General features: G+C 39.9%; 1 protein-coding gene across 7 annotated transcripts in view; it reads right to left on the bottom strand.

The window, feature by feature from the left end:
• Positions 1–227: 227 nt before the first annotated feature.
• Positions 228–15,047, bottom strand: part of GIGYF2 (GRB10 interacting GYF protein 2) — a 131,746-nt gene continuing 116,926 nt past the window's right edge. For 5 of the 7 annotated variants that reach the window (XM_081261807.1, XM_081261804.1, XM_081261808.1 and 2 more), the window contains 7 exons: positions 13,077–13,199; positions 11,963–12,181; positions 11,637–11,842; positions 10,371–10,525; positions 8,682–8,926; positions 6,740–6,887; positions 231–3,075 (listed from right to left, as the gene is read on the bottom strand). In XM_081261807.1, the coding sequence (XP_081117933.1) occupies positions 3,008–3,075; positions 6,740–6,887; positions 8,682–8,926; positions 10,371–10,525; positions 11,637–11,842; positions 11,963–12,181; positions 13,077–13,199 (1,164 nt within the window). In that variant the 3' untranslated portion in view covers positions 231–3,007. Of the gene's footprint in view, positions 3,076–6,739; positions 6,888–8,681; positions 8,927–10,370; positions 10,526–11,636; positions 11,843–11,962; positions 12,182–13,076; positions 13,200–15,047 lie in introns of all 7 variants that reach the window. The other 2 variants (XM_081261809.1, XM_081261810.1) reach the window with 2 other exon arrangements.

Genomic DNA, 15,047 nt, shown 5'->3' with positions numbered 1-15,047 from the left:
CGGGTTCGATCCTCAGCACCCCATACAAACAATGATGTTGTGTCCGCCGAGAACTAAAAAATAAATATTAAAAATTCTCTCTCTCTCTCCCCCCCCTCACTCTCTCTTAAAAAAAAACATTCTCCCTCTCTCTCTCCCTCTATCACTCTCTCTTTAAAAAAAAAAATAAATAAATCTCAAGAGTTTAAAAACCGATAGTGTACAAACAAACGCAGCTGGTCCTCAGTATCTGCAGGTTCTGTACCCTTGGAGCCAGCCACCCTTGACTGGAAATGTAGGGACTGTCTCTGTACTGAGTACGTGCACACCTTTCTCAGATCATTAGTCTCTAAACTGCATATGGTGTAACAACTTACAGTGCATTTACTCTGTGTTAGGCCTTACCAGCAATCTAGAGAGAATACAAAGTAACCATGAGGATGTGCATACTTTAGGAAGGCAAGGTTCTGTCTGTAGAGTCCTGGAACCCATCAATCCCCTGAGGATACCAAGGGACAATTTTACTTTAAAACTTGGGATGGGACTAGGGGTGTAGTGCAGTGGCAGAGTGCATGCCTAACTCACACTAGGTCCTGGGTTCCATCCCCAGAATACCTCCCTCTCCTAGCAAAAACAATAACAAACAACAACAACAAAAGCTGAAGAGTGAAGGGAAAATCCCTGAAGAGTGGTGGCTGCAAGCAAAGGAGAATATGAAGGGTAGAGCTGAGACAGAAACATGCTTGAGAAGATTGGTTTCTTTCCACTGAGTAGGAAAGTCCTCAGACAGAAGCAAATCTCCTGATTAGGCAAATGGAATGTTCCATGACTAAAATTGACTTTTGTTCTGCTCATCTGCCCACTCCACTTCCAATTTTTTAAAAGCTTATTTTTATTTTCCCCAAATAAGTAGCAGAGTCTGCTTTAGAAAATGTGGCCGACTCTGAGGCACATTCAGAGGGTGTGTGTCTGTGGTTTCAGGGCGGAGCAGATCTGCAGGGAGGCAGAAAGGGGAGAGTCAGAGGAGGAAAGCCACTGATCAAACTCTCCCATGTTTACCTTGACCTCTACCTTCTCCAATACAGACCCGGCCAGTGCCCCATAGCCTGGCAGGGAGAACCACCTCCAAGTCTTGGGAGGTCACCGTGGCCTGGAGCTGTTCCATGCTGCCAAGGGGAATGATCTAGTGCAAAACTCAGCCTCCACAAGGAGGGGCACGAGAGGTGCACTCAGAGAGAACCAAGCACGTTTTATTTAAGTTCTTTTTTATTTTCCTCCACACTGGCAAAAGTTCCGAGGGAGCTTAAAGTTTTGTAAACATTTTAACTATCCCTCTTCCCCACCCCCCACTTTTGAATTTACAAAGCAAAGGAGAGTAGGAGTTCCAATTTTAACGGATCCCCATCTCCTCATGCTATTTGATCCAAAAACTATATACAAGTTTGTAGCAGTCTCTGTATAGTTATTGTACATGTTTAGGAGGGAGGGAGGCAAGAGAGGATAGGGAGAATGGTAATCCAAAATAATAAAAATAGAAACCAAATATAATCCTCCAAAACCAAACTGCTCTCAGAGCAACTGCAGCTTTCTCCAGGCGCAGATGACAGAAAGGAAAGGTGCTCCACCTGGCAGCCGCCCCACCACAGCACCTCTCACACAGGCACAGCCGGCACATAGCTCCCTCCAAGATGTGACTGGCCATTCTGGGTGATGTTCTGTGGGGTGTGGTGGCAGCAGGAAGAGGGCTTGTTTATAAACAGCGCTGAGTACAGTTCTACTTGAAGTGACAGGGTGCGAGGAGGCCAGCACCAGAAGCCAGAGCAGGCTTCTCTACCCCATTCTCGCCCACCCCTCCATCCCACTGCTTCCTCCTGTGTAGTGGTTTCCATGGATGAAGGTCTTACAGATGGTCAGGTTTTGTATGTTCTCTTTGCAGAAAAGGCAAGCAACTTGCCATCCCAGAATCTTTAAACAAAACCTGTTCAGGGCCACAGCAAGACACACACGCAATGCTCTGAGGAACCAGATGAAATTCCGGGCTTTTATCGGAAGCAAAAGTTTATCCCTACCCAAAATGAAATTATACAAATTCATACATATGGTATAGATCCTAGCTGCCTCTTAAACGAGACAAATTTTCAGCAGAAGGGCCCAAAACAAACTGGTCCTAGTCCTCTGAAGTAAAAATATTTATGGGGGGAAAAAAAAATCAGTTTTTTTTTTGTTTTTTTGTTTTTTGTTTTTTTTTAAGAAAGAAAAATTAAGAATAAGTCCCTCTCCCAGGCCACAGGGTTTCCTTTGTCCAATCAGGGTGGAGTATGCCGGGGGAGAAGTCAGCTTGCTCAGAAGTCACTATCTAATGAAGAAAAACATGAATCCTTTCTCCGAAAGGATGTTCAGAAAGAACAGGCAAGGGGTGTGCAACATCAAACCAATCAACCCAAACTCCACCCACTCGGGGCCTCTGTGATGCAATCCGAAGTTAGCAGTGGCAATGCAACCTCCAGACTGGGAGAGCTCTGGCTGTCTCTGCAGACACTTGAGTCACAGTTCATGGGGTGTTTTGTTGCTGGCCAATGTCTGTTAACAATTAACTCTCTTCATGATTGCACCAGTTAGACCTTTTGCCCTTATGGGGGGAAAGAAGAAAAAACAAAACAGAAGGGAAAAAGTGACAAGAGAAGTAAGCTGCCCTTGGCAGATCCCAACATACTATACTCTCTGGGAGGCAGTAGATGAAATCACCGCACAGTGAAAATGTGCTGCCAAGATCAGCCTTGCTGGGGAGCAATCCCACCTGTCAACCCCGACACAGGGTCTGGTCCACTTGTGTACAGTCTGAGATGCTCACCAACAAAAACGGTTTAAGGAATCTTGGACACAAGGGGCTAGAAGAAAAAGCCTGAGATGATTGGTTCTGTGATTTGTTGCAGAGTGATATAGAGTAAATGATGAGTACGTGTTGTGTCCAAAAGTGGAGAATCCATGGTCGGCAGAGAGGAGAGGGAAGTGAGTGCCTGGCAGGTGCTCAGTAGTCATCCAGAGTCTCAATTTCACCCATGTTGAGTCGTTCTGATGATGCATTGACTGAAAATCCTGAGGAAAAAATATTGGCTATGAGTGACCACACCTAGACAACCAAGGAATATAAGTTTGTTTCTGAACATACTACCTACATGGTAAAGGGAAACATAAGTAGACTTACAAAGGAAAGGATTTCAGTTAACCACATCTGATAAACCTAAACGAAATCTGACTTAGGAAAAAAGCAGCACTCATATGCACGCAGGTTATAAGCAGTGCTCATCAACACCACTGACTTGAAAATCTAACGCCAGAAGTTGCATGTAATTTTTACAAAATCTACAGCCAAAGGTTGATAAAGATGATCATGAACAGGGCTTCTTTGGAGTTAGCAAGTCCTAGCAAGTTTTCCAGTCCTCTGCCCTGCATAAATCCCATAAATGTCTCAGTTGCTGTTTGAAAACCAAAAGCAAACAGGCGATGCCCTCCATTCCAAAAGAAAAATCTGCCCCAGAATCAAAGTAACAGCTCATTTCATAAACGGTTTGGTCTATGTTCTGTTTGGCAGGTGTGTGCTGGTATTAGGTAGGTTTTTCACGTCCTCTTTTTTGTTCTTCAATGTTCACACATTTGAAATGTTCCAATAACAAACAAAAATACCTTACATAATAAAACAGCTTAGTTAACTGACTAAATTATCATTTGAAAATATAAGCTTGCCTGCCTACTAACCAAGGAAGCTATGGTCCCAAGCTGCTGACAAGGCTTGACACAGGGAGAGGCTAGAACTCCAAACCTACCCTGAGAGTCCCCATCTACTGTGGACCTGTGTGTGACCTGCAAGATCTTCTTTCCCTTGAAAGTAGTCAAAGGTCAGTGTTCACATTTTTACAAGAACGTAAAGACCAAACAATGTTCAACATGAGCTGTTATTCTATGATTTTGAGGCAGGCTCTTCTTCAATTTCACATTTATCTCAAGAATACATGAAATGTGATAGAAGACAATAATACGTTACATCAATACAGGAGAAATTTAATTATAAAAAATAAACCAAATTTATTTTAATTACACAGACAGGAAGGGAAAAGTCTATTGCAAAATATAAAAAGCTGATTATCTGATGCTATGTGTTGATTACTAAGCTAGGATTAGCAGACATGATCTTGTTTAATTGTCAAAAACCAAAACAATAAAAAATACAACGGGTAAGGTGTGCTCACCCTCCACATGACAGAAGGAAAAGCTCAGGGAACACCAGAGGCAAGGCAACACAAATGAGGCTTACCTCAACAGACCTGGCTGTAAACACTACATCCTTGTTAGGTTCAGCTCAGACTCACTCACATGATTTCTTTAAGGCTTGTGAGGCTATTCTCATAGGAAAGCCCAATGTGTGTATTAAAATCCAAGTGCAGGCTGCTGAGAACTCTAAGAACTAGTGTGTGGCTGGAGTACAACAGAGGACACAGAGGATTAAAACAAGGTGGGGCTCCCTCTGCTGGCTGCTCCTTCAATGGGTACTTACAGATCAAATTAGAACACTTTTCCCCATTTTGTGTGTGAGAAAGTATGTTTTCTCAAAAAGTAAATCTATAAGGAATATATAAATTAAAAAGTAACAAATGGAAATGAGAGGCATGGGGCAGATATTAGCAATTATCAGAGAAATTTCCAAAAGGAGCTTAGCTGAACAGTGAATTTTATGGAATTGTCTACGTGAAAGGTCATCCAAGTGAGTTTTCTCAAAACTGTTCAACTTGGGCTTGCCTTGCATGTGTGGGACACAGGGTTTGATCCTCAGAACCACATAAATAAAATAAAGGTATTGTGTCCATCTGCAACTAAAAAAGAATTAAACAAAAAACTGTTCAAATCTTATTTGTCTGCTTTTCTTTCCCTTTGAGATTTACAAAGTTCTTAAACTTCACTCTAGGGGACCTATCCATCTCCCACTCACTTGTAGGTGAATCTTTAACTCTTCCTTTCCCAAGTCTGCAGCAGAGGATGGAATACAATGGAATACTTAATCCAAAGAGCCAGACCTCACTTGCAGAGGAACCTTTTGATCTCTGACAGCTTCTCTCAAGTCCCAAAACTAAATTGCAAGGTCTAGAACCCACAGTTAGAAACCTGTCCAAACTAAATCAAATATTGCAACATCTTTACCATTAACTTTCAAGAAAGGTATGACAGGCAGAAGAAAACATGAGTTTCACCAGATCTCAATGTTCTCAAACCCAGCTTTGAGTCACTAATCCCAAAAGGCAATCCATAAGTCAGGAGTCTGTCACTGGCATGTTGTTTCCCTCAAGGCAGGCATCCTCTAGAGGCAAGTGAGGATCTTCCCCAGGGCAGAGGAAGATCACACCTGCCTCTTTGCCAGATACAGGCATTTCCCACTAAGCCCCTAATACTTCACCCTTCTCATGTGCCTGCTCCGTTCCCAGTGCTCAACACATTTCAACAACTGGCAACACCACCCATCTTGCTCCCAAAGCCAGAGTACTTGCCCACTCTCTCTGTCCAACTGATTCAATGCTCTTAATTTCTGAAATCCAACTAACTCTTCCCATCTCCACTACCAAGACTCTACTCCAGGTCATCATTATCTTTAATAATCTATGCTGCAGCCTGTTAACTAGTTGGTCTTCTGACCGGGCCAACATTGCAGACTGCCATCTCTGCCAACAGACTCGCTCCATCACAGACAACATGGTTTTCTAACAGCCTATTTTACACTGACAAATAAATAATGAAAAGAAAATAATTTTAGTTTCATAGTTGTTTGGCTAATTTACAAAACATAGGCAGCTTAGAATGCCTGCTTTTCCTGAAACATCATTCTCATCTTTCCTGCTGGTCTTCCAAAGTCCCAATTCAGAAATCATCTTTTTCAGGAAGTTGCCTCAAATGAGGACAGCCACACCAGTCCTTAATGTTGGACAAGAATAGCTGCATGTAACAAAGAAAAGTAGAAAGCAAACAGGCCTGCACTGCAACCACAGCACCACCACTGAGAGCTGTGACACTGGGAAACGTCCTAAATTTTCTGGGCCTTGGTCTGCCCAGTAGAACTGAGATATCATCTTACAATGAAGAATCATTCTGAGAGTTTTAAGATACAGGTAAGAAATATTTGTTCTTTGAACACCTGATCAGACTTATGGTCTGCTTCCAACAAAATAAACATAAATCAGAATTAAAGTTTCTAATTATTTTTGCTGTTTTCCATTATTATTTTCCAACTAACCTGAAAGGCCCTCTAGTGAAATCCTTATACCAAACATGAAACAAGGCTTTGAAGTTAAAAGTACCATTTAATTTTCTTACTCCAACAGCACATGTGTCACAGCTCCTTATACTAAATACTGGCTACCTATTTTGAATTAGTTAAAAAATTAATCTTGCTGGGCAGAGTGGCACACACCTATAATCCCAGTGACTTTGGAGGCTCCAGCAGGAGATCACAAGTTCAAGGCCAGCCTCAGCAACCTAGACTATCTCTAAATAATATAAAATAAGAGCTGGGGTTATAGCTCAGTGGTTCAGCACTCCTGAGTTTAATCCCCAGTACCCCCACCAAATGTGTGTGTGTGTGTGTGTGTGTGTGTGTGTAAAATAATATATATATAAATAAAAATCTTTACCAAAAAACAACACAAAGACTCCCATTTGATCACTGTTATCGTCTAGACTCCTCACAGCTCAGCTAGGACTCTGGGCCTGTGCTCACCTAATAAACTGGGATCTGCTCGGACCATCTTCTGTTTTTTCTTCTTCTTGCCACTTTGCACAGCCTCAAAATTGGATTGTTGATTGTTGCTTTGATTGGTCTGAAATACTGAATGGAGTGTACTGTGGTTCATCCCCCACACAGAGTCCTGTGAAATGAGACAGCATAACTGAGATTACACAGTAGATGTAGAAGTGGCTGCCCTAACAGAAAGCTGGTATGCCTTTACCTTATCAAGTGTGAGTTTCAAAACAAAAGGCATATCAAGGTTCTGGCACTACTGAGACTAAGAGCAGGCCACTGAGCCAACAGTTCCCTCATTTGCATTCTGATACTCTGCAAACACCAGGTCTTCCCCCTGCTGTGCTAGCAGTGCTGTCACAAGTTCTCTAGCATACATGATCTGTACCATCCATAGGAAATCAAATACACAACAAATAATCATTAACAGGAATGCACTGTGGCAACGTATACCCTTCACCTACCCAAAGCAGATTTTCCCAGGTCAGAGGACAGGCCAAAAACCAAATGGCAGCACATTACCAAAAAAGGTTAAAAGTCTTGTACATCAATCCTATCAGCAATCCCTGGAGGGATCTGGCTCCATATACTTCCTATCAACTGGTTAGACTGATAATCTATTAGCCCTTTGCACTTGCTGGGCTTCCACATTCTGGTCTAAACCCTGGTAGTCACTTTACAGACCCAGGTATCTTCTGCACTGCATCCTGATGCCTTCTCTCCAGAAGCTATAAAATACCTTTTCTAGGGTTGGTCCAGGACTGACAACTTACACTTCTTCATTCACCCACTATCTACCTATGCAGCTTGAACTCTAAATGCCTTGCCTATCACTGTATCTTCCACACTTCCAGATGTGACCTATAACAAATATCTATCATCTTTAGTAAAACAACTATGGGATTTAAGGATATTAATATTTTTAAGCCTCTCTGTGATCCTTACAAACTTGTCTTTCAGAAAATGTACAATTGATCCTCAAAGATTTCCTATTTATGAATCCACTCGCTTGCTAAAATTTGTTTGTAATTTTAAAATCAATACTTGAAGTATTATGGTTACTCAGGACAAGCACATGTGCAGAGCACATTTGGGACCCTCAATGTAAGCATTCCCAGTTGAAGTGAGACAGGGAAACATCTGCTTTCCTCATTTCCTATAAGTAGGTATCTTTATTTAATACTATGTTATTCACATTTTGTGCACTTTTTGTTAGCAATTTCATTGTTTAAAATGGCCCAAGTATAAAGCTTAAGTGGTATTTAGTGTTCCTGGCTATGCTACACCTTCTTGGAAAAACATGTGCTAGATAACCTTTGCTACAGGAATGACTTACTGTGTTACTGGCAGAGTTCAATGTTAACAAGTCAACATATATTAAATAAGGCATCTTTAAAGAGAAACACATATTAAACCAGAGTATATATTGATTAACTGATGAAAATAATGTGACCAGAGGCTCATAGGAACTTAACCCTGTATATTCTTCAGGAGCAATGATTCAGCATTCATGGGAACTTTATGCAACAAAACTACTGTGAGGAAGGATTCTTCGTGCCATTTACAACCCCATCAACAATATAGGTCATACTTGGCATGTCACAGTGTTGCCAATTCTGGGCCACAGGGCTCACATAAAGTAAAACAAAACAAAACAAAAACACAAATTTATGGGTCTGTGACATGTTGAAATTTGCAGGTTAAGACAAGTATAAGAATCAAGAAAAAAAATGGGGCTGGGATACCTAGTATAGAATAATGGCTGCATTTGCAAAAGTTTCTAGACATGTAATTTGAAAACACGAAATCTATATACTTTAAAATTACTAGATGTACAAAAACGGAATCTTTGTCTTTATTTTCATTTCTCTGTTTACTCAACATTCAAAGGCTTCAATACTTGATACACTAGATGTTATACCTGTGGTGGCGGCGGCAGTGGCTGCTGCTGCTGTTGCTGCTGCTGCTGCTGCTGCTGCTGCTGTTGTTGTTGCTGCTGCTGTTGTTGTTGCTGACGCTGCTGGTTGACTTTTTGTTTGGCACGGCGCTCAAGGAACTGCTTGGCAAACTCCTTGGCCTCAGAAGTATCTCCTAAGTAGGCCCTGATATAATCATGGACCTCATAGGGAGATTCTACTTCTTTCAGGAAAGAAACAAATGTGGGAACTGCAATATGGGAAGGGAGAAGAGAGTAACAATGAAATAATTATATATCACATAGGAAAAAAACAGTTTCAGATTTTAATATATCGCCACATCTAAAACAGATGTTAAAGATAGAAACTTTAAAGGAGTGCAGCTATTGGGTTAAATATTCTTTAACCATTAAATTTGTTTTTTGAAATGAAAAACACACTATCATCACTATTACAAAAATTATATGAAATAGCACAGCCTCAAAGACATGTTGTATGTACTCATTTTCACTAAGTGCTATGGTTGCGACAGTTACTTGTCCAGTACTCAAGTATTTGGGGATTTTTTCAATCAATATTATTAAAAGCTAAGATGTGTGCCAGGCACTACAACAAATACTAAAGATAACCTATATTCTCCTGGAAATTAGATATGTTTACAGAGAAATCAAATGGAAACTGCAAATAGTATGGTACTGGAGAAAAAGCACAAGTACCAGTGTTAAACAGGTATGAGTTTAAAACCTGACTCTGAAATCTGCTGGCTGTGTGACCTTGATGAGTTACTTAACCATTCTGAGCCTCTGTTTCCTAATTTATAAAATGGGGATAATACCACCTACCTTGTAGAGGTATCTTTAATTACAACAAAAATTGAAAGACTGAGAAAACATTTTATATGTAGATAGTGCCTAGCACATGGTAGGTGCTTAATGGATGGTAGCCATTATTATTTAAGACTGTTTTCTCTGTGGACTTCCAGACAATCAGATATTGCTATAATGTTGCAGAGGAATCCTTCAATTTCTTCACTGCTATTTTGGCTTCAGATCAGCTATCAGAGTAGACTAGTTAGTTTAACCTGTTCTATCATTATGGGAATCCCTCCTTCCACACACTCATCCACCTACTTTCAACATTTAGGGTGAGAGGAGGGACTTAAACCTATCTAAGACAGAGTTCTCTAAACAGCTGACTATCAGCAAATTTTTCTTCAATGGTGCTGAAAACTTTTCACTTCCATACATAGTTGTACACCACACAAAATAAGTCTCCTTGCTCTATCACCATCCCCACCCCCTCCCCAAAGGTTGGAAGGGAATGATGTCACATCACCTCACTCCTGTTGCCCAGGCTGACCTTGGTCACCACATGAGTTACCTTCTCTTGGATTGATACAGCTGGCAAATTTCCTCTTGAAATGATTATGACCTCTGTCTTGTACATCAATAAGAGAGCCTCAGATGGCAGCTATTTTTTGATAATCACCCATAACCTATCTGAGCTTAGTATTTCAGGACTCTTTGGACAAGCAATAAATGATAACTATCAAAGAGTTAATATTTTATGGCAGGTAAAAACTGACTTCCTCAGATTTCATCTCCTAAATTCTGGTCCTCTGTTCCAATCTGCCAACCTGTTTGTGGGTCCTGCTCTGTCATTCCACATGCTGGGATTCCCTCCCCAATTCTTACCATCCAAGTTATTTGCCGTATTAAGGGCATGAAGCATCTGTTCACACCACTGGGTAAATCCATCTTGGGCTTTATTTACTCCCTGAAAGAGCTTCAGCAACTTTTCTTCTTCTTCTACTTTCTTATTCTGCCGGTTAGACACACCTACAGATTTACTAAAGCAAAACAATAGGGCGATATTATATTCCCAGAAACTGTTACTATATGATTATACTACAATTATCATAAATATATTGTCTTGGCAATATGGGATGGCTGTCCAGTAATCCAATTCTTGGCTTCAAAAACTATTTGGATTGGATACCCTCTTAAAATCTAGCCTCAGCTAATGTATCCTAGTTTTTAAATATAAGGCTTCTATTTAGAGAAAATGATAAAATTCTTCCTGTGTGTCCTTAAGTAAGTTATTTAATTTTACTAAGCCTCAGTTTCCTCATCTGTAAAATGGTGCTATAGCACAGTGCCTGGCAAAGATGCTCAGTAAACTAACATATACTTATTGTCCTTTCAATAACACAGTAGGCCCTCAGTCAAAAACAATCTGACAACACTACCATTATTAAGTAGTTACTATGTGCCAGGCACTTTACTAACTACTTTGCATGTATTCATTAGATCTTTACAACTATACACATGAAGTTGTTTTTATTATCTTCATTTTACCGATGAGGGAACTGAGGCCCAAAGAGGTTCCCTCTTGCCCAAGGTCACACAGCTAATAAGTGGTAGTGCTGGGATTTGAGTTCATGTAAACACTAAACAATACTGTCTACCGAGGAAAGAAAGATGAAAAGGAAATGTAACTCATTTCCCTTAAAAATAAACAGGTTTAAGGTCACTGCAGAGGTATCTGTAATACTCATTTACAGTCTCAATAACTTAAATATATAAATTTAGAAAAAAATGCTAAGATGTCAAAAGTGCTAAGAATACCTTGGATAAATGTTCAAAAATGAAAAAATATTATACTATTCCTAATATTTATTAAGTGGTTACCACTGACAGACAATGGATTAAGTGCTTAGCAGTAGAATGAGCTTCAAAAAATAAATGTGCTTTTATGAAGAAGAAAGCAATCACCATAATTATGGCTCATTATAATTACAACTCATATTATGAATATATATGATACAGTATATGAATTATAATTCATGTGCTTAGAAATAAAAACTTTCAAACTAACTACTTTTCCCTGTCTCCCAAATACCCCATATTTCCACTGCCTTCACCTCCCAAGGTACATAGATTCACCATTTTGAGCCCTACCTGAGACTGGCGTTGTTTTTATTTTTATTTGTTGAATTCCTAGGTCCCACCTCTTTCACTGCATCATCCCAGAATCCCATGTTGGAGTTTTTAGTGTCAGCATTACTCCAGATACTACTGACTAGGTCAGATGCCCACTGGTTAGGAGGACCAGTATTTATAGAGCCCCAAACAGAATTCCCAATGCTGGTGTGCAGGTTGGAATGCTATTAAAGAAAGAAAGAAAAAGGATTATGATTAATAATATTTAAAAGGTAGTCCATGAGAGTCAGAAAAGATAAACTATCACCAGTCCCTGTAAGAACAGCTTAGGAAAATGAACCCACTGTGTTATTCCGGGCTCTGTTTGGTTGCTGGTGCTGCTGTTGCTGTTGTTGCTGCTGCTGCTGCTTCTGCATCTGCCTGGCCTCTTCCTGCTGGATCTCCAGAAGAGACTTCGTGGTGCCTGCGGGTTTGCTGACATTCCCCCAACCCGAGAGTTTCTGCTGCTGCTGCTGTTGCTGCTGCTGGAGAGCTTTCATCAATTCCCTCTGCTGGCGCCTTTGCTATTGCATAAGAACAGAAGCTGGCTCAGGATTCCTGCTCTCAGCTAAGTTACAAACACCCAGCACATGAAACAAAATGGTAATATACAGTGGCTAAAGAACACCAACTTGAAGGGGTTAATTCTTGAAAGCAGACAATTTTGTCTCTTTTGAACTCAGTGACATGCTAGACTATGAGAGAGTGAATACCCAAGAAGTACGTGTTGAGTGAATCACTGAATGAGGCACCTGACAGCGAGGCCTCCTGAATTGCTCATGTTGCCCTCTCTGTCAAGAACTGTTACTCTCCCTATTTTCTACTCTTTGGTACTTCATATCCTAATGAACTTCAGGATACCGAATTAAAAGCAGAAATACATTATTTTCAACTTAAGTTTTTCTATGCTAGTTGGAGAGTTCAATCTTTAGAGAAAATTTTTTGCATTCTAAACATCAAATTTACAAAAGGATATTTACAAAAACTCACCCATGATTCTGAACAACCCATACTTTTATTTGAGCTATAGAAAAATACTTACAAAAACTATACTACCTGATCATAGTGTTTTTAGATCTTTAATATCTGCCAAGGTGACATTATAGGCTGAAGTGTAAATAATGAATATACAATTTAGACATACAGCAATTCTGACAGTAACCATTGTCTTCAGAAACTACTAACCATAATACACTCTAGATCCTCTGGAATATCACTTAGCCAGACTACTCTTACATTAAAAAAAATTTACCTCTTCTCAGGCTGGGTTGTGGCTCAGCGGTAGAGGGTTCGCCTAGCATCTGTGAGGCGCTGGGTTCGACGATCCTCAGCACCACAGAACATTAATAAAATAAAGCATTGTGTCCAACTACAACTAAAAAAAAAAAAAAAAAAAAAAATCTTAAAAAAAAATTTTACCTCTTCTCGAAGCTGCCGTTCTCGTTCTTCTTCAAGTTTTTGGATTTCAGCCAATGACAGTGTGGCCTGGGACTGACAAGCTGTTGTATTAGACTGCTGGCCCCACGTTGAAGAAGAGGGGAGCTAACAAATAAAGGAAGGCAGGAGAGTTTGTGAAGAAATGTGGACAGGAAAAATAAGAAGCAGCAATGCATTACGTACAGATGGAATATCCAGGATTCCCTCAACTCCATTCACAACATTAATTTCAAAATTCTTTATTCATTTCTTTCTCATACTATTCTTTCAGTTCACTTCTTTTGCTTCAGTTTTGTCATTTCCCCAAAGTAAGTTTATTTTAACTAAAAACACACATATACACTTATAGTTGTTCTGTCATTTTTGGGTGGCAATTTTTTTTTTTTTACATCTGGCACTGACATATACAGCAATATGTAGTCACAAAGAGAAAGGAGTTATCAAAGAATAACTAAATTGGCTTAAGAATTTTTAATCCAAGAAGGTAATGAAGAACATGGTGTGCTACCATCCAGTGAACAGGTTAGGAACAAGATTTCTGAAGGGGATCTGAGGAGACAGCTAATGAAAGATGCAGGTATAGGTCTCCCTTTTTTTCAAGCCCCATCTCCAACCCTATTCTGAATTTTATTTAGAGTCAGGGTCTGAATTGCTTAGTGCTTTACTTTTGCTGAGGTTGGCTTTGAATTCTCGATCCTTCTGCCTCAGCCTCCTGAGCTGCTAGGATTATAGGCATGCACCACTGCACCCGGCTAGTTCTCATTCTTTTATGAATGAAAAAGTCACTGCTACCCAGGCTGTAAATCTGGTCATGAATACTGAACTGTTTTTGATCAATAATTCTACTTTTCTCTATTCTTTAAAGTTACTGACTAGAATGTAATTTAAGCACATGAGTCCTGAAATCCTGAGTTCTCAAATCCTGGTTATTCTAAGAGAATCCCTTGTTCCTGTTGGCCAGAAAATGATACACCTTAATTTGGGGCATCTTATGGGTCTTAAGCATAACAACAAGTAATTCTAATTAGACTTTAAAGGTATAATAGTTTAAATCATCTTCCATATTGCCAAAGAACAAATGAATGCCTTCAACATTACTGAACATAATCAACCCTTAATATTTTTTACCCAACAGGACAGGCAGTAGGGCATTTCTCTCAATATGTACCTGTGTGGGGCAAGAGAGGAGAAGCTACCAGAGAGAAGCTATCAGAGAAAAGACAGGTGGGAACAATGTAGGCAAAATTGAGCAGAAATGTTTTCTCCATAGGAAATGACATACTTGGAAAGCACTACTCAAAAACATGTAAGGTGACAGATCTGAAACCTGGCACTGCCACCTGAGGGAACCTATAAAAACAGAGATGTACTAGCTCTACCATGCCCAGATATCAAGCAAGAATATGCAAATGAAACCTGAAAATCTGTATATCTTTAAGATCTGATGCAGCCAATCTCCCAGTAACCACAGATATAGTCTTAAGATCCCAGTGTATATTCATTCTCTCTCTCCCAACTCCCATCTATATGCACACATACATATGCATACACTACATATACTCTCTATTTCACAGATCTGCTCTCCAGGGTAAAGAAGAACAAAAACTTTGGGCACTGCTGGTGGAAATGTAAAAAGGTGCAACCTCTCTGGAAAATAGCCAGCAGTTCCCTCAAGTGTTAAACACAGAGTACTGATTCAACAATTGCATTCCTAGGTTTTATACCCAAGAGAAATGAAAACAGCCACACAAAAGCTTGTACATGAATATTTATAGCAGCATTATCCATGATAACCAAAAGATAGAAAGAGCTCAAATGTCCAAATAAATGAATAGACAGATGCACAGAGTGTGGCATTACCCATATGAGAAAATATGTGTCAGCCATAAAAAGGAATGAAGGTTTCTACATGCCACAATATGGGTGAACCTTTAAAATACTACGTGGAATGGA

The sequence above is a fragment of the Spermophilus citellus genome (assembly GCF_964194105.1).
Source record: "Spermophilus citellus genome assembly, chromosome: 11".
NCBI classification, from domain to species: Eukaryota; Metazoa; Chordata; class Mammalia; order Rodentia; family Sciuridae; genus Spermophilus; species Spermophilus citellus.
This window is presented reverse-complemented; position numbering and strand designations above follow the sequence as displayed.